The 27,860-nt window shown below is 46.6% G+C and overlaps 2 protein-coding genes across 7 annotated transcripts in view; one reads left to right on the forward strand and one right to left on the reverse strand.

The window, feature by feature from the left end:
* Positions 1-27,019, reverse strand: part of GANC (glucosidase alpha, neutral C) — a 129,465-nt gene extending 102,446 nt beyond the window's left edge. For 4 of the 5 annotated variants that reach the window (XM_040333499.1, XM_040333497.1, XM_040333496.1 and 1 more), the window contains exons 1-6: positions 26,962-27,019; positions 17,359-17,483; positions 12,488-12,544; positions 12,115-12,223; positions 10,525-10,652; positions 5,758-5,940 (exon numbers count right to left, since the gene is read on the reverse strand). In XM_040333499.1, the coding sequence (XP_040189433.1) occupies positions 5,758-5,940; positions 10,525-10,652; positions 12,115-12,223; positions 12,488-12,544; positions 17,359-17,417 (536 nt within the window). In that variant the 5' untranslated portion in view covers positions 17,418-17,483; positions 26,962-27,019. Of the gene's footprint in view, positions 1-5,757; positions 5,941-10,524; positions 10,653-12,114; positions 12,224-12,487; positions 12,545-17,358; positions 17,484-17,912; positions 17,928-26,961 lie in introns of those variants that run through there. The other variant, XM_040333495.1, reaches the window with a different exon arrangement.
* Positions 26,970-27,860, forward strand: part of SEC23A (SEC23 homolog A, COPII coat complex component) — a 153,175-nt gene continuing 152,284 nt past the window's right edge. For both annotated transcript variants that reach the window (XM_040333500.1, XM_040333501.1), the window contains exon 1: positions 26,970-27,075. The gene's annotated coding sequence lies outside the window, so the exon portion shown is untranslated. The remainder of the gene's footprint in view (positions 27,076-27,860) is intronic.

Genomic DNA, 27,860 nt, shown 5'->3' on the forward strand with positions numbered 1-27,860 from the left:
CTTCAAAATGCTGCGCATCTTCATGTAGCATGTACCCAACACTGTGTTGAAACAGTTCGGGGAACTCCTCAGGAGGACACGGTGGGACTAGGGAAGGATTGTGTGATGCCATTGTGCAGAGGGTAGAGGACGCCTTGGCAGCTGCTTTGCCAGACAAACTATGATCAGTCTGTGTGAGAGAGGATGAGAAGGATGAGGACGGCTTGGTCATCCACTCAACTAATTTCTCTGCATGTTGAGGCTCAACACGACCAGCTCCCGAAAAGGACGAGCGGCCACGGCCACGTGCTGAAGAGGATAAACCACAGCCACCACCAGCGTTACCTCTAGATGCAGAGCCTGCTTGCCCTCGTGACTCTCTGCCTCTCTTTGTCCTTCCAGCCATAGTTATGCGTTCAGGTGCTATGTAACAAAACAGACGCAGTCACACCAACTGCGTTCAGGTGGTATTAAACAGCACCCGCACAGTAAGAGCGACTGCGCTCAAGTGCTATGTAACAGCACACACGCTGTGACACCAACTGCATTCAGGTGGTATTAAACAACACCCGCACAGTAAGAGCGAGTGCGCTCAAGTGCTATGTAACAAAATAGTCGCATTCACACCAACTGCGTTCAGGTGGTATTAAACAGCAACCGCACAGTAAGAGCGACTGCGCTCAAGTGCTATGTAACAGCACACACGCTGTGACACCAACTGCGTTCAGGTGGTATTAAACAACACCCGCACAGTAAGAGCGAGTGCGCTCAAGTGCTATGTAACAAAATAGTCACAGTCACACCAACTGCGTTCAGGTGGTATTAAACAGCAACCGCACAGTAAGAGCGACTGCGCTCAAGTGCTATGTAACAGCACACACACGTTGTGACACCAACTGCGTTCAGGTGGTATTAAACAACACCCGCACAGTAAGAGCGAGTGCGCTCAAGTGCTATGTAACAAAATAGTCGCAGTCACACCAACTGCGTTCAGGTGATATTAAACAGCAACCGCACAGTAAGAGCGACTGCGCTCAAGTGCTATGTAACAAAATAGTCGCAGTCACACCAACTGCGTTCAGGTGGTATTAAACAGCAACCGCATAGTAATAGCGACTGCGCTCAAGTGCTATGTAACAAAATAGTTGCAGTCACACCAACTGCGTTCAGGTGCTATTAAACAACACCCGCACAGTAAGAGCGAGTGCGTTCAAGTGCTATGTAACAAAATAGTCGCAGTCACACCAACTGCGTTCAGGTGGTATTAAACAGCAACCGCACAGTAAGAGCGACTGCGCTCAAGTGCTATGTAACAAAATAGTCGCAGTCACACCAACTGCGTTCAGGTGGTATTAAACACCAACCGCACAGTAAGAGCGACTGCGCTCAAGTGTTATGTAACAGCACACACGCTGTGACACCAACTGCGTTCAGGTGGTATTAAACAGCAACCGCACAGTAAGAGCGAGTGCGCTCAAGTGCTATGTAACAAAATAGTCACAGTCACACCAACTGCGTTCAGGTGGTATTAAACAGCAACCGCACAGTAAGAGCGACTGCGCTCAAGTGCTATGTAACAAAATAGTCGCAGTCACACCAACTGCGTTCAGGTGGTATTAAACAACACCCGCACAGTAAGAGTGAGTGCGCTCAAGTGCTATGTAACAAAATAGTCGCAGTCACACCAACTGCGTTCAGGTGGTATTAAACAGCAACCGCACAGTAAGAGCGAGTGCGCTCAAGTGCTATGTAACAAAATAGTCGCAGTCACACCAACTGCGTTCAGGTGGTATTAAACAGCAACCGCACAGTAAGAGCGACTGCGCTCAAGTGCTATGTAACAAAATAGTCGCAGTCACACCAACTGCGTTCAGGTGGTATTAAACAGCAACCGCACAGTAAGAGCGAGTGCGCTCAAGTGCTATGTAACAAAATAGTCACAGTCACACCAACTGCGTTCAGGTGCTATTAAACAACACCCGCACAGTAAGAGCGAGTGCGCTCAAGTGCTATGTAACAAAATAGTCGCAGTCACACCAACTGCGTTCAGGTGGTATTAAACAGCAACCGCACAGTAAGAGCGACTGCGCTCAAGTGCTATGTAACAAAATAGTCGCAGTCACACCAACTGCGTTCAGGTGGTATTAAACAACACCCGCACAGTAAGAGCCAGTGCGCTCAAGTGCTATGTAACCAAATAGTCGCAGTCACACCAACTGCGTTCAGGTGCTATTAAACAACACCCGCACAGTAAGAGCAAGTGCGCTCAAGTGCTATGTAACAAAATAGTCGCAGTCACACCAACTGCGTTCAGGTGGTATTAAACAGCAACCGCACAGTAAGAGCGACTGCGCTCAAGTGCTATGTAACAGCACACACGCTGTGACACCAACTGCGTTCAGGTGGTATTAAACAACACCCGCACAGTAAGAGCGACTGCGCTCAAGTGCTATGTAACAAAATAGTCGCAGTCACACCAACTGCGTTCAGGTGGTATTAAACAGCAACCGCACAGTAAGAGCGACTGCGTTCAGGTCCTATGTAACAAAATAGTCGCAGTCACACCAACTGCGTTCAGGTGGTATTAAACAGCAACCACACAGTAAGAGCGACTGCGCTCAAGTGCTATGTAACAGCACACACGCTGTGACACCAACTGCGTTCAGGTGGTATTAAACAACACCCGCACAGTAAGAGCGACTGCGCTCAAGTGCTATGTAACAAAATAGTCGCAGTCACACCAACTGCGTTCAGGTGGTATTAAACAGCAACCGCACAGTAAGAGCGACTGCGTTCAGGTCCTATGTAACAAAATAGTCGTAGTCACACCAACTGCGTTCAGGTGGTATTAAACAACACCTGCACAGTAAGAGCGACTGCGTTCAGGTCCTATGTAACAAAATAGTCGCAGTCACACCAACTGCGTTCAGGTGGTATTAAACAACACCCGCACAGTAAGAGCGACTGCGTTCAGGTCCTATGTAACAAAATAGTCGCAGTCACACCAACTGCGTTCAGGTGGTATTAAACAACACCCGCACAGTAAGAGCGACTGCGTTCAGGTCCTATGTAACAAAATAGTCGCAGTCACACCAACTGCGTTCAGGTGGTATTAAACAGAACCCGCACAGTAAGAGCGACTGCGTTCAGGTCCTATGTAACAAAATAGTCGCAGTCACACCAACTGCGTTCAGGTGGTATTAAACAGAACCCACACAGTAAGAGCGACTGCATTCAGGTCCTATGTAACAAAATAGTCGCAGTCACACCAGCTGCGTTCAGGTGGTATTAAACAACACCCGCACAGTAAGAGCGACTGCGTTCAGGTCCTATGTAACAAATTAGTCGCAGTCACACCAACTGCGTTCAGGTGGTATTAAACAGCACCCGCGCAGTAAGAGCGACTGCGCTCAAGTGCTATGTAACAGCACACACACAGTGACACCAACTGCGTTTAGTTGCTATTAAACAGCACACACGCAGTAAGAATGACTGCGTTTCTGTGCAATTCAATAGCCCAGTTGCATTAACAGCGACTGCGTTTCTGTGCAAATAAATTGCACGCGTGCAGTAACAGGTAATGCGTGTATGTGCAATTAACTAGCACACGTTGAATAACACAGACTAATATTTTAAAGCTAATCCCTAATGCAGGCAATACAACATGTTAGAGCACTGCATGTAGAACAAACTCCTGCCTGACAGATACTAATAGCAGATCTAGCTGAGCTATACAGTTTATAAATATATTGACAACTCCTAGGGATGTCAATATATTCTCTACAAACTGTAGATTAAACTATACTGACTAGCCTTCCTGCTCTATCAATCTATCTATCTATCTATCTGGTAGAAAAGACACTGTGTCTCTATCTCTCTCTCTCTCTCTCTCTAACTGTTTGTCTGACTTGTCTCTAACAAAGCCGGAACACACTACACGAGGCCGCCTTGCAGGCTGCCTTTTATAGTGTGGGGCGTGTACTAATCCCCCTGAGCCATAATTGGCCAAAGCCACCCTGGCTTTGGCCAATTATGGCTCTTCGTTTTTGGCGCGCTGTGATTGGCCAAGCATGCGGGACATACAGCATGCTTGGCCAATCATCAGCGCTCAACGCCGCAGTGAATTATGGGACGTTTTACGTCACTCGAATTTGGCGCGAACGACCCGTTTTGTTCGGGTTTCGTCGAACGATCGAACGACCAATGTTCGAGTCGAACATACGTTCGTATCGAACGCGAAGCTCATCCCTAATTGTCACCACTGTGCCATGCCATCAAACGCAGCCACTGTGCCATCAATTATCACCACTGTGCCATGCCATCAAATGCAGTCACTATGCCATCAAACGCAGTCACTGTGCCATGCCATCAAACGCAGTCACTGTGCCATGCCATCAAACGCAGCCGCTGTGCCATGCCATCACACGCAGTCACTGTGCCATGCCATCAAACGCAGCCGCTGTGCCATGCCATCAAACGCAGCCGCTGTGCCATGCCATCAAACGCAGTCACTGTGCCATGCCATCAAACGCAGTCACTGTGCCATGCCATCAAACGCAGTCACTGTGCCATGCCATCAAACACAGCCACTGTGCCATCAATTGTCACCACTGTGCCATGCCATCAAACGCAGCCACTGTGCCCCTCAATTGTCGCCACTGTGCCAATTGTCACCACTGTGCCCCTCAATTGTCACCACTGTGCCCCTCAATTGTCACCATTGTGCCCTTTAATTGTCGCCACTGTGCCCATTGTTGCCACTGTGCATGTCACTGTGCCCTTTAATTGTTGCCACTGTGCCCATTGTCACCACTGTGCCCATTGATGCCACTGTGCCCTTTGTCGCCACTGTGCCCTTTGTCGCCTCTGTGCCCATTGTCACCACTGTGCCCATTGATGCCACTGTGCCCTTTGTTGCCTCTGTGCCCATTGATGCCACTGTGCCCTTTGTCGCCGCTGTGCCCTGTAAAATGCACTTACCTTAATCCTTCCACGTCCCTCGATGTCTATTCCCACCTTGGTGAAGCTTCAGCCAATCAGGTTACCGATAACCAGAATCGGCGAACCTGATTGGCTGAGACGGCTGTCAGTTCTATCCAAGGAACGCACCCCGTACGTTCCCTGAAAGTGCCTATCAGAGCCGCTGGCTCTGATAGGCACTTCCGCACAGCCAACCAGCTGCCGTTATTCAGGTGGTCGGCGCTCAATGTCCGGACACCTGAATAGACCAGCGGCAGCAGGCAACAATAACATACATTCATGCAATGTTATTTTCAGTGGCGGTGTGGAGCCAGAGGGGGCGGCGCTCCATCGCCCTCTATGGACGGACCGCCGCTGGTGTCCATGCACACATAAACTGTCAGAGGCGTTTGGAGGCATTAAAATTTAGGGGCAGTAGAAAAAAACGACAGCCTGTGCTACCAGGAGCAGTAACAATAAGCTGTAAAGCTGTAAAGCCACGTTTAGGCGTTTTTACATTATAGGGAGAAAATGCCCAAAAAACACCAATGTAAAAATGCTGCTGTAGCGCTGGCGTTTTTAAAACGTGCTGTGTGCATGAGGCCTTACAATTGTAGTGACTCAGCCTACAAAAACAGTCATTTGTGCACCCTTTCCAGAGCAGAACAATTTTTACATCATAGTAAACCATGTCAGACTTGGGTAAAATGCAAGTTCTGTTTGGCTACAAAAAGTTTCTATACTTTTATCATAATAAACATACAATACAATATCCATATATATATTAAATAAAAACCTTCCCTTCGAGTGATTTTGTACCTTTTTTCTGGTGGTAGTCGTAGATGTTCAAAATACAAAAAGCCCTGAGAGTTTATTCCAAAAAGTTCCTTGTCTTCTTGTGTCACCATAATAGAAAATGGCTGGGAATGGATATGGACCTTGCTTGTGCCATTTGTATGCTCGAGAACCACAGTTTCTGTCTCTTGCAGCAAGATATTGAACCTGATGGAATAGTACATTTATTCATTTCGTATTTTAACACTAATTAGTTCATGTAATTACATCACGATAATTGGGTAGCACTAGAGAACATTTTGTACTGATTTATCAATAACTATTTTGTAAAGCGCTGTGAAAACTGTTGGCAACATACATCGATCAGCTATAACTTTATGACCACTGAAAAGTTACATGAATAACATATCTTGTTACAATGCCATCTTAAAGTCAATGGGACATATTAAGCAGCAAGTAAACATGTTGTCCCTGAAGTTAATGGGCCAGATTCAAGAAGCACTTGCGCCCGCGCAACCATAGGTTGCGCGGCGCAAGGGCTTACTTGCTCCGGTGTAACGAGTGCTCCTGATTCAGGAACCTCGTTACACCGACTGCAGCCTAGGATGTGACAGACATAAGCCTCCTTATGCCTTCACATCCCAGGCTGCATTCTTGCGTTGGCCGCTAGGGGGCGCGGCCATTGTGATCGGCGTATAGTATGCAAATTGCATACTACCACCGATTCACAAAAGTTGCGCGGGCCCTGCGCACGCAAGGTACGGAGTTTCCGTACGGCGACTTTAGCATAAGGCTGCTCCTGCTAATAGCAGGCGCAACCAATGCTAAAGTATGGCTGCGCTTCCCGCTCGTGAAATTTAAATTTCACGTCGTTTACGTAAGTGAACCGTGAATGGCGCTGGACGCCATTCACGTTCACTTAGAAGCAAATGACGTCCTTGCGACGTCATTTGCCGCAATGCACGTCGGGAAAGTTTCCCGACGGAGCATGCGCTGTTCGCTCGGCGCGGGAGCGCGCCTAATTTAAATGATTCCCGCCCCCGGCGGGATCATTTACATTAGGCGCCCTTACGCAGGGCTATTTAGCATATCGCCCGCGCAATTTACGGAGCAACTGCTCCGTGAATCGCGGGCATTTCAAAATATTTGCGTGGGCGCAGAGAAAAATCTTTGCTCTTTGCCCACGCAAATATTGCGTGATTCTACCTGAATCTGGCCCACTGTATTTAAAACAGAAAAATGGACATAGCATTTTTTTTGTGCATGGGGCTGCGTAGCCACAGATCAGACAGGGTACCCATGTTGACCTGTGTCCACAGCTGAAAGCTCCTACAGTGGGCACGTGAGCATCAAAACAGGACCATGGAGCAATGGAATAAGATGACCTGGTCCAATCAATCATGTTTTCTTGTACATTATGTAGTCAAATGTGTGTGCATCGCTTACCTGGGGAAGAGATTGCACCAGGAGGCATTATAGGTAGAAGGCAAGCCCACCTCTGCTTTAAAACCCTGGGTCCTGCTAGTAATGTGGATGTTATTTGACACGTTCCACCTGCCTAAACATTGTTGCTGACCAAGTACATCCCTTTGGGGAAAACGGTATGCTCTGATGGCAGTGGCCTCTTTCAGCAGAATAATCATTCTTGAACCATTTTTGTAGCACCCTGCCACACTACAAAAATGGTTCAAGAATGATTGGAGGAACACAACAAGTTTGAGATGTTGACTAGATCACCAAATTCTCCAGATCTCAATCCATTGGAGCATCTGTGGGATGTGCTGGATAAACTGGACCAATCCATGGAGGCCCCACCTCACAACTGACAGTATCTAAAGGATCTGCTACTACAGCTTGGTGCCAGATACCACAGCATACCTTCAGAGGTCTAGTGGCATCCATGCCCTGATGGGCCAAGGCTGTTTTGGTGGCAAAATTGGACATACTAAATATTAGGTGGGTGGTCATAAAGTTATGGCTGATCGTTGTACAAATCCTTTATAATAATAATTGCACCGTTACAAAGATTGAATAAAGTCACTGGTACCTCCAGTTCAACCTGAACGTGTGTGTCTACTGTTTTCCATATGACTGTACATTGTGTTTAAGCACATCTAAATGTTTTTTGGACTTATGTTTGACTCTCCACTGACCCCACCAACTGTGGAAAGAATTCCTTACCGCCCTATCAGTAAAGAATCCATTACGCAGTTCCAGATTGAACTGTTTCTCATCCAACTTCATTGTGTGGCCACATGTCTTCTTTAGGGACCTAAGAATTAAGGGCCAGATTCACGTAGAATTGCGGCGGCGTAACGTATCGTAGATACGTTATACCGCCGCAAGTTTTCATCGCAAGTGCCTGATTCACAGAGCACTTGCTATGAAATCCTACGCCGGCGACCTGCTCCGTTTCGCAATTCCCGTCGTGCTTTGCGCGCAGTGACGTCATTTTTTCGAACGGCGACGCGCGTAGTGTAATTCCGTTCAGTGACGTTCATTTTTAAATTTCGATGCGGGAACGACGGCCATACTTTATACAGCAATACGATTGCTGTGTAAAGTTAAGGCAGGTCAAATAACGACTAACTTTGCGACGGGAAACTAGACTAGCGGCGACGTAGCGAACGCGAAAATCCGTCATGAAACGCCGTAACTCCTAATTTGCATACCCGACGCTGATTTACGACGCGAACTCCCCCCAGCGGCGGCCGCGGTACTGCATCCTAAGATCCGACAGTGTAAAACAATTACACCTGTCGGATCTTAGGCTCCATTCACATCTAGGCGGACGAAATTGCGGCGTTTTGTCGCCGCAAATCGCGGTACAAATAGCGGCGTTGAATAAGCACTGAAGCCAGTGCGAAACGTCGGTATTCTCCTGTTCCTATTGCTGTGATCTGCTGTGTTCTTGCTGTTGATTTGAATAAAGACAACCTGTTTGGTTTGGAGTGCGGCTGTCCATCCCTCATCTTTATACCAATATTTCCATTCACATCTAGGCGGACGAAATCGCGGTACAAATAGCGGCGTTTTGTACCGCGATTTGCGGCGACAAAACGCCGGTATTGTCCGCCTAGATGTGCCCCAGAATGACCCCCTCTATGGAGATGCTTCCCATCTCCTAGCCGAAAGACGCCTAAAAAAAAGGTCCGGGACCTTTTTTCAGGCGATAGGCGTCAGGCGTTTCGGCGTGGAGATGTGAACCATCTCCATAGAGGGACATGTATTTCCAGCCCTCTGGCGGCAGCGGCATAGCGCTACAGGCGTAAAAACGCCTAGATGTGAATGCGGTCTTAGGGATATCTATGCGTAACTCATTCTATGAATCAGTCGCATAGATAGAAACAGAGATACGACGGCGTATCAGGAGATACGCCGTCGTATCTCTTTTGTGAATCTGGCCCTAAGTTTCCTCCTAATGCTAGGAGGATTTATATATTGCTATCATATCGCCTCCTAAGCATCTCTTCTCCAGTAAGAATATGTCAGCATGGCTTCTATGTATTCACTGAACTGAATAAGAATATTTTCACTTTGCAAAGTGAGCTTTCACTTGGCTTGCTGAATGAAGAAAAGGTGTTCTGCCCTTCAATCATCCAACCAAACATCCTGTTTTTTTTTTTTTTTTTTAGATGTCCTTACACCTAATTGGGTATTCTTTCCACAAATCATAATTTAGCTTCACCTCATTTGCACGGGCAATGAAAAATTAATCTTGCAAAGTAAACATAGGGGGTTATTTACAAAAGGAAAATCCACGTTTCACTACAAGTGCAAACTACAATTGCAAAGTGCACTTGAAATTGCACTGAATGTGCACTTGGAAGTGCAGTCGCTGTAAATCTGAGGGGTAGATCTGAAATGAGGGGAAGCTCTGCTGATTTTTTATTATCCAATCATGTGCAAGATAAAATGCTGTTTTTTATTTTCCTTGCATGTCCCCCTCAGATCTACAGCGACTGCACTTCCAAGTGCACTTTGCACTTGTAGTTTACACATGTAGTGCAAAGTGGATTTGCTTTTAGTAAATAACCCCCATAGTCATATTTTGCACAATAATAAGTGAGGCCCCATACACACGATAGAATCCATCCGCAGATAAATCCCAGCAAATGGGTTTCTGCGGATAGATCCTATGGTGTGTACACGCCAGCGGATCTTTTTCCGCGGAGAAATCTCCTCTGGGATGGATTCCAGCAGATCGGATATTTGCTGACATGCACAACAAATCCATCTGCTGGAATCCATTCCAACGGATGGATCCGCTCGTCTGTACAGACTTACCGGATCCATCCGTCCAAAGGGATTCCCCGCACGCGTCGTAATGATTTGACGCATGCGTGGAATTCCTTATATGACAGCGTCGCGCCCGTCGCCGCGTCATAATAGCGGCGACGGCGCGACACGTCATCGCCAGAGGATTTCAGCGCGGATTTCAATGCGATGGTGTGTACACGCCATCGCATAGAAATCCTCTGAAATCCTCGAGAGGATTTATCCGCGGATACGGTCCGCTGGACCGTATCTGCGGATAAATCCTCTCGTGTGTATGGGGCCTAATGCTCAGGATTCTGAGCATTGCGTTTGATGACTGGGCTATTCTGATCTCCTAGGAAGCAATCATTTGCTAGTTAAAAAATCTCACTGCACACAGGGCCCAGTCTTTCCTTGATCTATGGAGGAGAGGAACAAATAAATAGTATTACACAGGCACAGCGCAGTCTATTGGTTTAGTATTACAGCAGGACCTGGCATGGAAGGATACTTATAAAAGGTATTCATTCTGACCTTTCAGTAGTTGGCTCCTTTACCAATACATCAGGCACTTCATATCTAGGCTTTAGAGGTGAAAGCTCATTGATTTTAAGTCGAACGATGTTGCCTTCCACTGCAATGACTTGCAGTTGTAAGGGAACCTAAAAGAGAGGACATGAATGAAATCGGAATTTTGGATCAGACAGAAAAGTCAGTCGTAGATTTTACTATATCAAACTGACACTGAAGATATTTATTAACAAAAAAACATTTAATAAAATCAAAGCAAGTTGTTTCAAACTTGCAAGCAGGTCAGAAATACTTATATTTTACAGCTAAGAACACTGTAAGCATTATTTCATATCAAAGCACAATGGGGTTGATTTCAGTGAAGGCAAATATACTGTGCACTTGCTCCAGAGCTTAGTAAATGAGGTAAAGCTTCACTTTGCAACGAATACTCAATAATATGCAAGGAAAAGAAAAAAGAAATAGCTGAATTTTTTCTTGCACATGATTGGATGATAGAAATCAGCAGAGCTTCCCCTCATTGCAGAGCTTCCCCTTATTTCAGAGCTTCCCCTCAGATCTAGAGCAACTGCTACTATATCTGCCTTCAGTAAATCAACCTCAAAGGAGTAATGGTGCACCACATCCAGCAGGTCCATTAACAACATTCCGCGCAGCCTATTGTCAAATGACAGCTGGGCGGGACATTCATCGTTCCAGGTGTATGTCATATGACATCCACCCAGAAAGCGCCCCACAGGCCGCACTGCGGCGCGATCTGTCACTGGACACAGCCGAAGGAGGAGGGATATTAACTCTGCAGGCTCTCCTCCTGTAGTCTAATCACTGCACCAGCGGAGAGGGGGGTGTGAGCTGTCAAGTGACAGCTCACATCTCTTAGGACAAGGTCACGCTTTGAAGGAATCTATGGCAGTTTTCTTGTGGAAAACTGTCATATTCCCTCTTTAGGGGCAGTTTCAGGTGGAGCAGATAGACACTGGTTTCCACTTAGACTCCTATTCAATCCTGATCTTATGGTGCTCCTAATGTAACTATTTCCTTGACTAAACCTTTACGCTGTCTCTTGACATCTGTCTTTTACCCGGCTGGGTCTCCACTTTACAATTTGGTTCTTTCTTTGATCCCCTTGTTGGCTATCAGCTCTTAAAAGTGGTGAACACATCAAACACAAGGGCTGTAATCCGTTAACTGACATATAGCCAGTGGCGTAGCGTGAGTTGTCAGCGCCTGGGGCAAGGCAAGTAATTTTCGCCCCCCTGACCACCCATGGACTTGCCTATTTTCAGCTAGCTCCAGTGTGGTCACATAATCCACTGTGTGAGACAGAGGTGGCTGTAGGGAAGAGGAGAGCGTGCTTGATAATGACTGGTAAAGCCTGGAGTGGTGACACCATGCATATGCTCCTATGTCCCATCTGTTGTTGGCGCTCCCTCCTCTCCACACTCGTGACAGCGCCCCTCTAAATTTTGCGCCCGGGGGGTGGACCCCCTTGCACCCCCCACGCTACGCCACTGCATGTAGCTAACTGACACTCTTCAAACCACAAAAAAATCTCCAGGGTTTAGCAATCAGCATTTTATAGAAAGTACTGACCTTTGTTTCCTGGTGAATAATGTTAAGTGTGACAATGCCATTCTCGTTTTTGAGGGTGTCCAACTGAGCCAAATATGGCGACTGGTCTGGGTGAAGAAGTTTCTGCCTCCTGCATGTCAAAGTGGAACAATACAATAGAGCCAGCAGTGTGTTAATAAAAAGAGAAGGGAAAGAAAACAGAACAATCTGTCTGGTGTTTTATTCATCTACGGTATTTCTCTATCTATAAATATAAATGAATTTGTAAGATTCTGCTATTAGGTATGTTCTTTATGAGCTGTCATGTGTATACACTTACAGCTTGGTGATCACTAAGTAAATACCTTCACAAATACAGATTTACATAAGTAATGTTTTCGCTTCCAGAATATACCTGTAAAATCCAATCTGGCTGCATGTCTTAAATTTGCTCTTGTGCTCAAGAAGTAGCCTAGAAAAAAAAAAAAAAAAAACGTCACTTTTACAATCAGTTTTAACATACTGTACATGCCACCGTCATCTCCAGTGACCAAATGTTTGCCCTGGCAAAGGTATTGGGTAATACAGTATATAAGAAAAACCCAACAGATTCCTCCTTCCACACTAAACAATACGGATGGAAGATTCTTCCTGCCGGTTATTGTAATCAGACAGCCGCACTGCCTGCTGCCACCAGACTACCAGACCAGCGGCTGCATTTGATTTGATGCAGGTGCTAGTCAGCTGACAGTTCTCCACCTGTCTCCTTCGACCTCATAGGCACACACCACTAAAATTTAAAATGGAACTTCACTCTTTGAACATTAATTATTTGTAATCCTTATGCTGATAGGATTAGTAAATAGTTAGGAAATTATATATTTACTTGTTTTAAACTTTTTTTATTTACATTTCTTTGGTTACTTCCTAGTTTCTTGCCCAGGCAAATTACCGTATTTATCGGGGTATTGTGCGCTCCGGCGTATAGCGTGCTCCGGCGTATAGCGCACTCCGGCGTATAGCGCGCACCCCTAATTTTGACCTCTTTTTCCTGTAAAAAAATTTTTATTACATTTTAATACTTACAGTTTTGGTGTCTTGCCCAGCGTCCATCGGCGGCCTCGTCCGGTCCGGCGTCCGTCTGCGGCCTCGGTGGTGTCCTCCCGGCTTCTCCCGCGCTGTCTTCATGGCGAATCCCCGCTTCCCGCGCTCAGTTTGAAGCCTCCGCCGACGTATACCGAGCGCAGTGCACTCGCGTATATTCGGCCAGGCTCGGCTTCTCGCGCATACACATCACAGAGCGTGACTACGAGTGAAGCCGAGCCTGGCCGAATGTACCCGAGAGTACTGCGCTCGGTATATTGCGGCGCAGGCATTCAAACTAGGCGCGGGAAGCGGGTATCGGCGTATATCGCGCACCCACGATTTTGCCCTGTTTTTCAAAGTGATTTTTCAACAAAATAAAGCATAGAGACATGGATAGATAGGGGAGTTTGCTTTAATTATTAAAAATGAATTAATTTGTGTTATTTGGTTTGTGGTGCCCAGATGAAGTGAAGATCTGCTTTAACCACTTGCCGATCAGCCGCCGTCATTATACTGCAGCCAGTTAGCTCTATTACGCGAATCGCCGTAGCTGTACGTCAGTTTGTGTAATAAATACAGTGGGAGCGCACACCGCGCCTGAGGTGCGGCCCCGATTTGCGTGACCGGCGGCCGCGATGTTCGCCAGCCACCCACGATCGCTCAGCGGAGAGCCAGAACAGGATCTGACAATGTAAACAAACAGATCCCCATTCTAACAGGGGAGTAGAGAGTGACTGTCTGTTTTACTGATCAGGAAAAGCAATCTCTCTCCTCCTCCAGTCATTCCTAGCCCCCCACAATTAGAAACACCTCCCATGGAACACATTTAACCCCTTGATCGCCACCACTGTTAACCCCTTCCCTGCCAGTGTAATTTATACAGTAATCAGTGAATTTTTATAGCACTGATCGCTGTATAAATGTCCCATAAAAGTGTCAAAAGTGTCCGATACGTCCACCGCAATGTCGCAGTCCTGCTAAAAATCACTGATCACCGCCATTACTAGGAAAAAATAAATAATAATAAAAATGAAATAAATCTTTACCCTATTTTGTAGATGCTATAACTTTTGCGCAAACCAATCAATATACGCTTATTGCGATTTATTTTTTTGGGGATATTTATTATAGCAAATGTATAAAAATATTGCTTTTATTTTCAAAATTGTCACTCTTTTTTTTGTTTATAGCGCAAAAAAATAAGAAAACGCAGAGGTGATCAAATATCACCAAAAGAAAGCTCTATTTGTGGGGAAAAAGGGACATAAATTTTGTTTGGGTACAGCGTCGCACCACCACGTAATTGTCAGTTAAAGCGACGCAGTGCCGTATCCCAAAAAATGGCTTGGTCATTAAGGGGGGGAAATCCTTCCGGTCTGTAAGTGGTTAAGCCGTATATGGCTGCCTGTGCCAGAATTACATAGTTCATTGATGGGTGTATTAGAAAATGTAAATACTTTCTACATACTTTAAATGTTGAGAAGGGAACCATCATGGCCACTGTGCCTTACATTCTTTTTTTTAATAAAAACTAAAAAAATAAAGGAATTAAATATGAGAAACTTCCCTGATGAAGTATGTTTCATGTATGCCTTCGATTAAAGCGGATGTGCCATGAAAAAAAAATATTAAAAGCCAGCAGCTACAAATACTGCAGCTGCTGACTTTTAATAGTAGGACACTTACCTGTCCTGGAGTCCAGCGCCGTCCGCAGCAAAGGACGAGCGATCGCTCGTCACTCTGCTGCTCTCCCAGCCATCCACGGTGAGGGAACCAGGAAGTGAAGCGCTCCGGCTTCACTGCCCGGTTCTCTACGGCGCATGCGCGAGTCACACTGCGCCTGCCGATTGGCTCCCGCTGTGTACTGGGAGCCGAGTGTTCCCAGCACACAACGGAAGGGGGGCGGCGAGAGGTGACATCATGCCCGCAGTCTGCCCGAGACTGTTGTGGCCGGAAGTGGGTGCAAATACCTGTCTTTAGACAGGTATCTGCACCCCCTCCCCCCTGAAAGGTGTCAAATGTGACACCGGAGGGGGGGAGGGTTCCGATCAGCGGGAGTTCCACCTTAGGGTGGAGCTCCGCTTTAATAGCTTCAATTACTTTTATGTGCACGTTTAAAGGGGTTGTAAAGGTTTGTTTTTTATTTTCTAAATAGGTTCCTTTAAGCTAGTGCATTGTTGGTTCACTTACCTTTTCCTTTGATTTCCCTTCTAAATGTTTTTTTTTCTGTTTTCTTTGTCTGAATCTCTCACTTCCTGTTCCTCCTCAGTAAGCTGTTCTGGCTGACTAACCCCCAACCAGAACGGCTCCATGTGATGTCAGAAAAATTTTTCTGACATCACATGGAGTCGAGCCATCCTACCGACAGAATGCCGGTGTTTTTTTTTTTTTTTCTCAGCACATACCTCGTTATCACGATTTTCACCCCCCGGCAATCCCGCGGGAGTGGGCGTTCTCAAGCACTGCCTGTGATTGACAGGCTTCCGAACGGCGCATACTGCGCGTCACAGGTTGGCGCCTGCGCACCGACGTTCGGGTTCTGTCGGCAACCTGTGACGCGCAGTATGCGGGATTGCCGGGGGGTGAAAATCGTGATAACGAGGTATGTGCTGAGAAAAAAAAAAAAAAAACACCGGCATTCTGTCGGTAGGATGGCTCGACTTCATGTGATGTCAGAAATTTTTTTGAGGGTGAACCTCCACTTTAAAGGAACCTATTTAGAAAATAAAAAACGAACCTTTACAACCCCTTTAATTTACTTCATCCTTCGATGTGGTTTATGCACTTGCACTTTACGTTATGCACTTTTCATCCACTTTATTGATGTGGTTTATTTACATTTATGTGATTCATGTACCAGCACTTCATGATCTATGTACTAGCACTTTATGATTTGCACTGTCACTTTCGCATATCTAGGTTTTTGAGATGAGCATTGTTTTTTCTGGATCTGCTCATCACTGCCATTGTTATTATTATTACCATATGCACTTTATAATATTTGACACACAGGATTTACCTGCTGGATTTTGTCATATTTCTCCTTCACTGTTAGCTTGTTACATTATTGTCTAGAGCGCGACACCATTGTCTGATTTAATTTTTTGTTCTTTCCTGTGCCAAGGTTGCCCCTTTCGGTGTCTGCTGCAACTGGTGCTCTTAGGGCCAGATTCACATAGAACTGCGGCGGTGTAACGTATCGTAGATACGTTACACCGCCGCAAGTTTTCATCGCAAGTGCCTGATTCACCAAGCACTTGCGATGAAAACCTACACCGGCCGCCTCCGGCGCAAGGCGGGCCAATTTAAATGGGCGTGTGCCATTTAAATTAGGCGCGCTCCCGCGCCGGACCTACCGCGCATGCTCCGTTTCCGAACTCCCGCCGTGCTTTGCGCGCCGTGACGTCATTTTTTCGAACGGCGACGCACGTAGCATAATTCCGTATTCCCGGACGGCTTACGCAAACAACGTTATTTTTTAAATTTCGACGCGGGAACGACGGCCATACTTTATACAGCAATACGATTGCTGTGTAAAGTTAAGGCACTAAAAAAACTAACTTTGCGACGGGAAACTAGACTAGCGGCGACGTAGCGAACGCGAAAAACCGCCGGGAATCGCCGTAACTCCTAATTTGCATACCCGACGCTGGTTTACGACGCAAACTCCCCCCAGCGGCGGCCGCGGTATTGCATCTTAAGATCCGACAGTGTAAAACAATTACACCTGTCGGATCTTATGGCTATCTATGCGTAACTGATTCTATGAATCAGCCGCATAGATACTCTGAGAGATACGACGGCGTATCAGGAGAAACGCCGTCGTATCCCCTTTGTGAATCTGGCCCTTAGTTTCTTTGATTATATAGGCAGCGCAGGAATACTTTTACTTCCTCAAATATGAGAAACTGCTGATAAAACGTAAGAGCAGCAAACAGTACAAGGTACACCACACACAACTCAAACCTAAATTGACTTTACAAATTCCATTAAAACAAGAATAGTATTTTATTAAAGCAATTTGCTACTTTCAATCGGTGTGCAAAAACAAACGCATGGACCAGGAACTGTCGTTTAAGATCTCAAAGGTCAAACTTGACAGATAAATGAGTTGAAATGTATTACAAAAATAAAGTGTACATTTTCTCAGGTTGTGAGGTAAGTACACATGTGCCCTCCCTGTGTCTGTGATCTACTTACCCTTCAAGAGGATCCTCTCCCTGAACAGTGGGATTGGGGGCTGATTCCTGAGAACTCATGTCTCTCTTCAGATTCTCCTTTTCCTGGTTGTCTATCTTTATATGCTACAGCTGCTGCTATGACACCTAGTGGACAATATAAAGATTGTTATTTATTTATAAGGCACACAGATTACACATGACATACAGTGCTGTCAACTGCCCGGTCCGACATGAACTGCGCATGCGCCGTTCCGAAGTCTGGTATTTTTGAGAGAACACCCTGGCTCGGCAAAGCTCGTACACGCTCGTCCATTATCGGGCATACGCATGCGCAGTTACGTTCTGGCGCCATTTTTGAAAGATACTGGTCCGTCAATGTTTTCATTGTGCGCAAGCGCCGCCGAGTCGACACAACAGCTGTTCGTAAACCAGGCATGTCCAAAGTCCGGCTCGGGGGCCAATTGCGGCCCCCTTGGTGATTTAATATGGCCCCCCTGGGGATTTGGATATGTATATATAGCCATTGCAGCCTCACATGTGCCCTGTGCCTTGGGGGCCACAAAAGATATATACCGTATTTATCGGAGCTGCCTCGGAGGGGACAGGACGTGCGCCGTCGGATTACATGAAGAGAATCTCCTGTTTACTCGGCGGCGTCTGTAATAGGAAGTCCCATTTCCTGGGATGCCATTGCATGACTGTTCTGTTTATCATAGGAGGTGGGGCTTTGTATTAAAGAGGCCACCGAGTAAACGAGAAATTCTCCTGTTTGTAATCTGACGGCACTTGTCCCTCCCCATCTTGTCCCCTCTGAGGCTGCAGATGGGCATCGATCAGGCTGCACTGATGGCAATGGTAAGCCTGTGCGTGTTATACACTGATAAATACGGTATATCCAAATAACACGCCCAAGCTCATCCTTAGTCTCAGCGCTCAGGATTCATTGGGGCCACAAAAGACATATATACAGTATATCCAAATAAAACCCCCAAGCTCAGCCACAAAGGCAACAGAATTCTTGTTGGGCAGTGTATTGGTGCTCGGACGAACACACACGGATCAATTTTAATGGTTCAAAGAATGTCAGACAAAATAGTCGGCCCTTGAGCATGTTCACTTTATCAAATGTGGCCCTCTTTGAAAAAAGTTTGGACACCCCTGTCGTAAACTCTGCTGTTGCGCTGTTACGTACGGCGCATGCGCTGTTCGTTCCGGACGCTATTCGATAGCAGGACCTTCTCGATAGAACACGTGCGCCGCGGCCATGACTGTGGGGTGGGGTTTGAAGACAAGGGCGGAGGACAGTGCAGTAGGAACTGATGAAGGGGGCAGAGCCTGGAGGACAGTGCTGTGTGTCGGGGGTAAAGGAGGCAGTGTGAGCCTGGAGGACAGTGGGGGGCGGGGCCTGCACCATAATAATGGCAAACATAACTAAAGACAAGATGTAAAAACACATTGTAAGTAGGTAAATAATATTACATCTATATCCTGCAGCCATTTTAGTCCATTTTAAAACTGAACAAAATTGGTATACCTTATGAAATCCACACAGCCTTCCGATTACAGGTTAAAGCGGAGCCCTGCTGCAATAAAAAAATATTAAAAGCCAGCAGCTACAAATACTGCAGCTGCTGACTTTTAATATATGGACACTTACCTGTCCTGGAGTCCAGCGCCGTCCGCAGCAGAGGAAGAGCGATCGCTCATCACTCTGCTGCCCCCCCGCCATCCTCGGTGAGGGAACCAGGAAGTGAAGCGCTCCAGCTTCACTGCCCGGTTCTCTACGGCGCATGCCGATTGGCTCCCGCTGTGTACTGGGAGCCGAGTGTTCCTAGCACACAACGGGGGGGGGCGGCAGGAGGTGACATCATGCCCGCAGTCTGCCCGAGACTGTTGTGGCCAGAAGTGGGTGCAAATACCTGCTTTAGACAGGTATCTCCCCCCCCCCCCGCGCCATCCTCGGTGAGGGAACCAGGCAGTGAAGCGCTCCGTCTTCACTGCCCGGTTCCCTACGGTGCATGCGCGAGTCGCTACGCCTGCCGATTGGCTCCCACTGTGTACTGGGAGGCGAGTGTTCCCAGAACACAACGGGGGGGGGCGGGGGGGGGAGGTGACGTCATGCCCGCAGTCTGCCCGAGACTGTGGCCGGAAGTGGGTGCAAATACCTGTCTTTAGAAAGGTGTCAAATGTGACACCGGAGGGGGGGGGGGTTTTGATCAGCGGGAGTTCCACTTTAGGGTGGAGCTCCGCTATAAAACATGATCGTGTATATGAACTGTCAATTGATAAATAAGTCTTAACAATCCGTTTGCACATGTCGTACCACAGCTTACAAGTAGAATTCTACCCAAAAAAAAGCACTATGGTGTCGCTGTCACACTAGTGAATTCTCTACATTCATCTAACCACTTCAGCCCTGGAAGAATTGGCTGTTCAATGACCGGGCCATTTTTTGCGACACGACACTGCGTCGCATTAACTGACAATTGCACGGTAGTGCGACGTGGCTCCCACACAAAATTGACGTCCTTTTTTCCCCACAAATAGAGCATTCTTTTGGTGGTATTTGATCACCTCTGCGTTTTTTGTTTTTTTTGTGCGCTATATGAGTAACAATTTAGAAAAAAAGCTATATTTTTTACTTTTTGCTATAATAAATATCCCCAAAAAATATATATAAAAAATAATTTTTTCTCAGTTTAGGCCGATATGTATTCCATTACATATTTTTGGTTAAAAAAAATTGCAAAAAGGGTATATTGATTGGTTTGCACAAAAGTTATAGCGTCTACAAAATGCGGGATAGATTTATGGCATTTTTTTTTATAATTTTTTTTTTTTTTTAGTAATGGCGGCGATCTGTGATTTTTATCTGGACTGCGACATTATGGTGGACACATCAGACCCTTTTGATGCTATTTTGGGATCATTGTCATTTATACAGCAAACAGCGCTATATAAATGCACTGATTACTGTGTAAATTACACTGGCAGGGAAGGGGTTAAACACTAGGGGGCGATGAAGGGGTTAAGTGTGTCCTAGGGCGTGATTCTAACTGTGGGCTGGGCTACAAGTGACACAACAATGATCACTGCTCCCAATGACAGGGAGCAGTAGATCACTGTCCTGTCACAAGAAAGAACAGGGAAATGCCTTGTGACGATCGCGGGGGCACTCGGCAAACAGCAGTGCCATTCTGCCGAGGTATATGTACATGCGGCAGTCAGCAAGTGGTTAAAGGGAATTGAACTCCAAAGAAAATAACTAGAAATTGGGCTCACAGATAAGTCTTGGCTTTCCTGCACATGCCTAGATTGAGCCAGTCTGCTTGTTAGATTCATGACAGCAGTAAAGATTCAACCAGGGCTGTCTTAATGAGAGGGCACACCTGGTCCTTGAGCCCACTCTGCCCTGAAATTGGGGGCCCCCATGATGGCACTGAGAGTGATGGGGGGATATCTGGGGTGTAGAGGGGTCAGAGTGCTGGGGAGGCATCAATCTAGCAGATATATTATATGCACAGGACAGCTTTGTTACTTTATGTATGTAGTATTTTCGCTCTGTTTCTTTGCTGTACAGAATGATTGTTCATGTAGTTAATGCGGAGCTCCACCCAAAAGGTGCCTCCTACCTACTTGATGTCTGTTTACCTGCACTGTCTCCATTGTAGGGGCTCCAGAGAATTACTTTACCCAGGAGCCCATGATGCTATTAAGATGGCCCTGGATTCAACGGAGCATTAAACCCTTTCCTAGCCCCCAAAACCACTGTATGTCCCAAATGTAAATGAATGCCTGAGAGATATCCATAAAATTAGATTTAGGCTCCATCCACACCTGATCACAGGTGGAATCGCAATGCACTCTGATGCTCTGGAATGGCAGGTCAGCAAGCCTAGACCGCAATCTACCAGTCACCTGTCTGCGATCTACAGGTTGCTGACCCCCGCCTTAGTGCATTTACTCTACGGGAAGTGGTCGCTGGTCACCAGAGTCCGTCCCCCCCCCCACATCAGAGTTCCCGGCCTTCCCCTTTTCATCAAGGTCTGCAGGATTCCTTCTTACAGTGCAGGGAACTCTGGGGTAAAGGGGAAGCTGCGGAGCATGATCTAAGGGGGAAATCTGATGTAAGGGGTGCTCTGGTCACCCGAGACCACCTTATATCAGAGTCCACGGCATTCCCCATAACATCAGAGTTCCCACTTACATCAGGGTCTGCAGCATTGCCCTTTACATCAGTGTCCCCTTTACATCAGGGTTCGTAGCGTTCCCCCTTGCACTAGAAGATTAAAAGGGATGGAGGCCCAGAGACATATCCAGGGTACACAGAGGACACATGGGTTAGATTAGAAGGGATTTAAGCCAGAGACATGTCCAGGGTGCACAGGGCCCCCCCCCCCCCCATCCTGTCCTCCAGGCTGCATGCTCAGTTAAGGGTCTGGTATTGGTTTTGGGGGGGAGGGGCCCATGCTAGTTTCTTACATTTTCCCACGGAGTTCCCCTTAAAATCCATACCCGAAGGGCCTGGTATTGACTGGGGGCACACCGTTTTTTTTCCTTGATTTTTTTATCTATATTGCCGGGAGCCGGCAATACATTACAGCCGCAAGCAATTTTAAATGACATTTTTTCCTTTAGAAATGTAATTTTGCTGCAGCACCGTTTTTTTTTTTTTTTTTTGGTGTTTTGATTTGTAATGACAGTTCTTTCTTTGTATTATTTTCAGAAAGAAAACAGGTTCTGGATCTCCCCAAATAATTAACTTCACAGATTACGAGGAACTTCTGTTGCCATATATTGATAAAGAAAGCATTTCAGGGATTAGCAAAGGTTTTGACACCTCCAGTCAAAGTAAAGGTGAGTAATATAGTTTATGTTTTTTTTTGTATTGTTTCTATTGTTGTTGCAGCTATAGCAGCCAGATGTCTGTAAGGCTGGGTTCACACTACGGTTTTCCCGTCCGTCAGCCGCATACGATTTATATGAAAAAACGTATGCGGCTGAAACGGACGGGAACGTATGGAACCGCACATATGTACGTTTTCCATTGACATTAATGTTAAAGGAAAACGTATGCGGTTGCCATACTGTTTTAAAAACGACCGCAAAACCGTGGTTGAACACGGTTTTGCGGACGTTTAAAAAACGTTTTGCCAGCAAATCGTACGCACCCGGATGCATCTGAGTGCATACGATTTGCAATGCATTCTCTATCTATACGTTTTCCCGTCCGGGCCCGTACGTTTTCAATACTGAAATCGTATGCGGCTGACGGACGGGAAAACCGTAGTGTGAACCCAGCCTAAGTTAAGTGACCCAGTGGGACAGCTAGGTAAAGTATGGTGTTGATTTCACACCATGGAACAGTTAGGTAAGTATAGTGTTGATTACACAGGACAGTTAGGAAAGTATGGTGTTTACACATCGTGGGACAGCAAGGTAAGTACACATAATTGCACAGCTCCTTTGGAGAATTTGGAAATGTCAAAAGAGTGTCGTTAGCCAAACTGAATGCAATTGTGACTAACATTCCATTTTCGTTTACAGGTTCCAATGCTAATCCGGGCACACTGATTCTTTTTTCGCATAGGGAAGAGTTGCAGCAAGAAGTGTCTGACAACAAAATAATTTCATTATTTTCACCGACAACACTCATTGAGGATGACAACGTAGTGGGAGGTGATGTTTCCATTAATAGAAAAAAATAGAAAGAAGACCAGAAAGGGAACAGACAGCAGAAAGGAGGAGGAGTCTGACTATCTGTAGAACTAGGAATTTAGACACAGAACAGCTAATATTTGATCCTGAACAAAGTGTATGTTTTCACCTAGCTCAAGAGAAACATAGGGAAATGCTGGATAATCATTTGAGCTGTATAACAGATCAAGGACATAAATGTATTTTTGAAAGATTTCCACAGCCAAACATCGGACTATTGTAGTTCAAAAATGTTATGTGCCTCCTGTCAAAAGCATTATTCCATTGACAGAAGTCAAAAGAATGATTCAGGTTTTGATCTCTCCTTGTGGCAATGCCCACATTGTAATTCCTTTAATTAATAAAAAATAATTTTGACTTAAATTTTATGACATTTTTTTTATATCACCCCAAAAACACTTTGTCCCCATGTTGATGGGGACAAGGGCCTCTTCCCCACAACCCTGTGTGGAATGAGTATGGGGTACATTGTACCCCTACCCATTCACCCAGAAAAAGTGCCAAAAATTAAAACAGTAAACAAGTTTTTGACAAAGTAATTTATTAAAGCAGCTCCAGCGTCTCTTCTTCCTAATTCCTCTCCCTCCAGCGATGTCTTCATCCTCTGGTTCTTCTCCCTCCGGTGATGTCTTCTTCCGCTGCCGGTTCTCCTCTCTCCCTCTGTTCTTCCTCCGATGTTCTCCCGACTCTGGCTCCTGCTCTAATGCTAGGTCTGCCGTGTGCCATTACTTATATAGCCACGGCCGTGCAGTGATGTCATCCAAAAGCCCCACTTATTGTGACGTCACCGACCCATCATGCCGCACGGTGGTGACATCACAGGGGGCGGGGCCTTTGGATGACATCATGGGTGGTCACACCTGAAAAACCAACAGAGGGAGAAGACAGCGGAGAGGAGAACCGGCAGCAGAGGGAGAAGAACTGTAGGATGAAGACATCTGGTATGGATTTTGGGGGGGACCCCGCACCATTTTTTTGGCATGAGGTTCCCTTATAAGCCATACCAGACCGAAGGGCCTGTTAGTGTCAGGATCAAAATCGAATTCCGTTCATTAAAGTTGGATGGAAGTCAGACTTCAAGTTGCAGGGCAAAGTCAGATCCACAGTCGTGGACCCAGCCAGAGGGATGCAGACTCTGCAACTTTCCTCATTAGAGCCCTGACTTAGTACCGAGGCACAGAGGAACAAACAGTTCATTTACAGTATGCAGGTCTTTTTTTTTATAGCTGTACATACCGTTATATTGAGATTTTCTCCCCGGCTTCCGGGTTCTGATTGCTGCGGAACTGGGCATTCCTATCCTTGGCTTAGATGATTGACGTCTGGTGAAACAGTTCCCATGTCGCACAAGGCGCGTCACCAGATTTCCATAAATAGCCGAGCTGCGAGTCGGCGATATACGGCGCCTGCGCAGTCAGCTCTACACGGCGAGCACAGGCGCCGTATAGCGCCGACTCGCAGCTCGGCTATTTACGGAAATCTGGTGACGCGCCTTGTGTGACATGGGAACTGTTTCACCAGACGTCAATCATCTAACCCAGGGATAGGAACGCCCAGTTCCGCAGCAATCAGAACCCGAAACCCGGGGAGAAAATCTCAATATAACGGTATGTACGGCGATAAAGAATAAAAAACCTGCATAATACTGTAAATGTTGTTAGTATCCTGGATGTATTGTTAGAAATTTGTTTTTAGGGTGAACCCCCGCTTTAATAATTGACAACTTTGTAAAAAACACTTGTGGCAAAAAAATATGAAATTTTCAAAAGACTCATTATGCCCCTTAGAAAATACATAAAGTCTCACACGTGGTATCCTTATGCCCCGTACACAGATCTTCAGACTTTTTTTCGTTTACTAGTCGCAAGTAGAAATTGAATAGGCTACTAAAATCACGAAAATTCTCGTACCCCCTACCCATCCATAGGACCGACCCTTGTCTCCACCTCACACACCTCCTAGCTCCACCCCCTTTAGAAAGCAGGTAACCAAGAATAATTTAGGGGGGCTATACAAGTAATTTGGAAAAAAGCAATGTAGTAAAAATTCCTATCCAGCACTTATCAGAGTAAGCTCAAAGGCACTTTCAGACAATTTCTACAGGCCCATATCCAGCAAAGAGACATCCCCCATATCCAGCAAAGAGACGGGCCCCCATATCCAGCAAAGAGACATCCCCCATATCCAGCAAGACACATCCCCCATATCCAGCAAGACACATCCCCCCATATCCAGCAAAGAGACATCCCCCATATCCAGCAAGACACATCCCCCCATATCCAGCAAAGAGACATCCCCCATATCCAGCAAGACACATCCCCCATATCCAGCAAGACACATCCCCCATATCCAGCAAAGAGACATCCCCCCATATCCAGCAAAGAGACATCCCCCCATATCCAGCAAAGAGACATGCCCCCATATCCAGCAAAGAGACCTCCCCCATATCCAGCAAAGAGACATCCCCCATATCCAGCAAAGAGACATCCCCCATATCCAGCAAAGAGACATCCCCCATATGCAGCAAAGAGACATCCCCCATATCCAGCAAAGAGACATCCCCCATATGCAGCAAAGAGACATCCCCCATATGCAGCAAAGAGACATCCCCCATATGCAGCAAAGAGACATCCCCCATATGCAGCAAAGAGACATCCCCCATATGCAGCAAAGAGACATCCCCCCATATCCAGCAAAGAGACCTCCCCCATATCCAGCAAAGAGACATCCCCCATATCCAGCAAAGAGACATCCCCCATATGCAGCAAAGAGACATCCCCCATATCCAGCAAAGAGACATCCACCATATGCAGCAAAGAGACATCCCCCATATCCAGCAAAGAGACCTCCCCCATATCCAGCAAAGAGACCTCCCCCATATCCAGCAAAGAGACATCCCCCATATGCAGCAAAATACATCCCCCATATCCAGCAAAGTGACAGGCCCATATACAGCAAGAGACATCCCCCATATCCAGCAAAGAGACATCCCGCATATCCAGCAAAGAGACAGGCTCATATCCAGCAAGAGACATTCCCCACATCCAGCAAAGAGACATTCCCATATTCCGCAAAAGACATCCCCCATATCCAGCAAAATATATCCAGCAAAGAGACATCCCCATATCCAGCATTAGACACCCCATATCCAGCAAAGAGACATTCCCATTCAGCAAACAGACAGCCCAATGCAGCAAAGAGAATCAAATAAATAAATAAAAAAACTAGTAGTGATATAAAGCTCCTCCATTTACACTTGTGTGACTTTGGACATCAAAGTCGCAGGACAAGTCGCAGCCCATGTTTTTCAATGAGTACCGTTAATATCTATGCGGCCTAAAGTCACAGTGACTTCATAGAAGTTCATGCACTACTTTGGTCCAACTTTAATGTGACTTGAGGGCCATAGACTTCAATGCTAACCCTCAAAAGTCGCATCCAAGTCGCACCCATCCAATGTTGCATCACAGTCGTGCGACTTTGTAGTCATACAAGTGTGAATAGAGCCTAAACACCATGAAAGGAAAGCACTATGAGAATGTTATTTGGGTACAGTGTTGTACAACGTGTGGCAGAGCTGAAGGTCTATGGGCATTCCAAAACAAATTGGCTTGGGCAGGAAGGAGGTGAAAGTGTCCAGTATTGAAGAGGTTAAACATGTATACAAAAAAACAAAACAAAAACGGCTCTGGCAGTGACAAGTTGGAAGATATGGTTTAGCCTCTTTCACTGTCTGCATGCTTGTTGTAGGTAGTAAAGGTAGGTAACAGTCCTGCAGCCTAACAAGCAATGAGAGGCAGCTCCTGTCAGTGTCACCCAATGTGATATGATTGCAGTCACACACACAGCCTGTGTCCCCCCGCTAGAGATCCCTCCAGGTGCTCTCTATGTTGTTGTCACTCACACTCCGCTCTCCGCTCCTTGACGTGGCACTGGGCGCCGCCATGTTGGTGACGTCACGCAGTGCGCTGGCTGGCTGTCTGCTAGCAGGAGCAGAGAGTAGTGAGAGGAGAGACAGGTAAGTGTGCGTGTATGTATGTATGGGGGGGAGGGCGGTAGGTGAGGATTGTACAGGAGTGAGGAGACGGGGTATATGGCCGGACACACATAGAGGGACAGTTCAGGGTGTATGCGGCTCTCAGTGTCCAGGGCGCAGTACACACCGGGGGTCTCTCCCCCTCATAGGACAGCCAGAGAAATGTCCGGCTCTCCCAATTCGTCCACACACACAGGCTGAGGAGTTCTCCTCATTCTAGGGGCCACACACACTCCAAGGGCCACACATCGCACACAGACTGTAACTTTGTGCAAGTAACGGTTCTCTATGGGAAGGGGGGAGGGGTGTCCATACTTCTTCTCACCTGTACACCTGGAGGAGGATCGGGGGGACTGCTGTGTATTGGGGGGACAATCCAGTGCTGACAGATCATTCTTCTAATATTATGATTGTATGACACGATTGTGAGCAGTGTATTGTCTGTATACAGATCTGTGTCATGTCTGTACACAGTGTCATGAAGTGTCCTGGGTGATCTGTACATGGAATGTGCTCAGATCGCAAGGGCCCCCTGAATGTGCTCAGATTGTAAGGGCCCCCCCGAGTGTGCTCAGATCGCAAGGGCCCCCTGAATGTGCTCAGATTGTAAGGGCCCCCCGAATGTGCTCAGATTGTAAGGGCCCCCCGAATGTGCTCAGATCGCAAGGGCCCCCCGAATGTGCTCAGATCGCAAGGCCCCCCCCCGAATGTGCTCAGATCGCAAGGGCCCCCCGAATGTGCTCAGATCGCAAGGGCCCCCCGAATGT

Source organism: Rana temporaria, chromosome 13, assembly GCF_905171775.1.
Source record: "Rana temporaria chromosome 13, aRanTem1.1, whole genome shotgun sequence".
Taxonomy (NCBI): domain Eukaryota; kingdom Metazoa; phylum Chordata; class Amphibia; order Anura; family Ranidae; genus Rana; species Rana temporaria.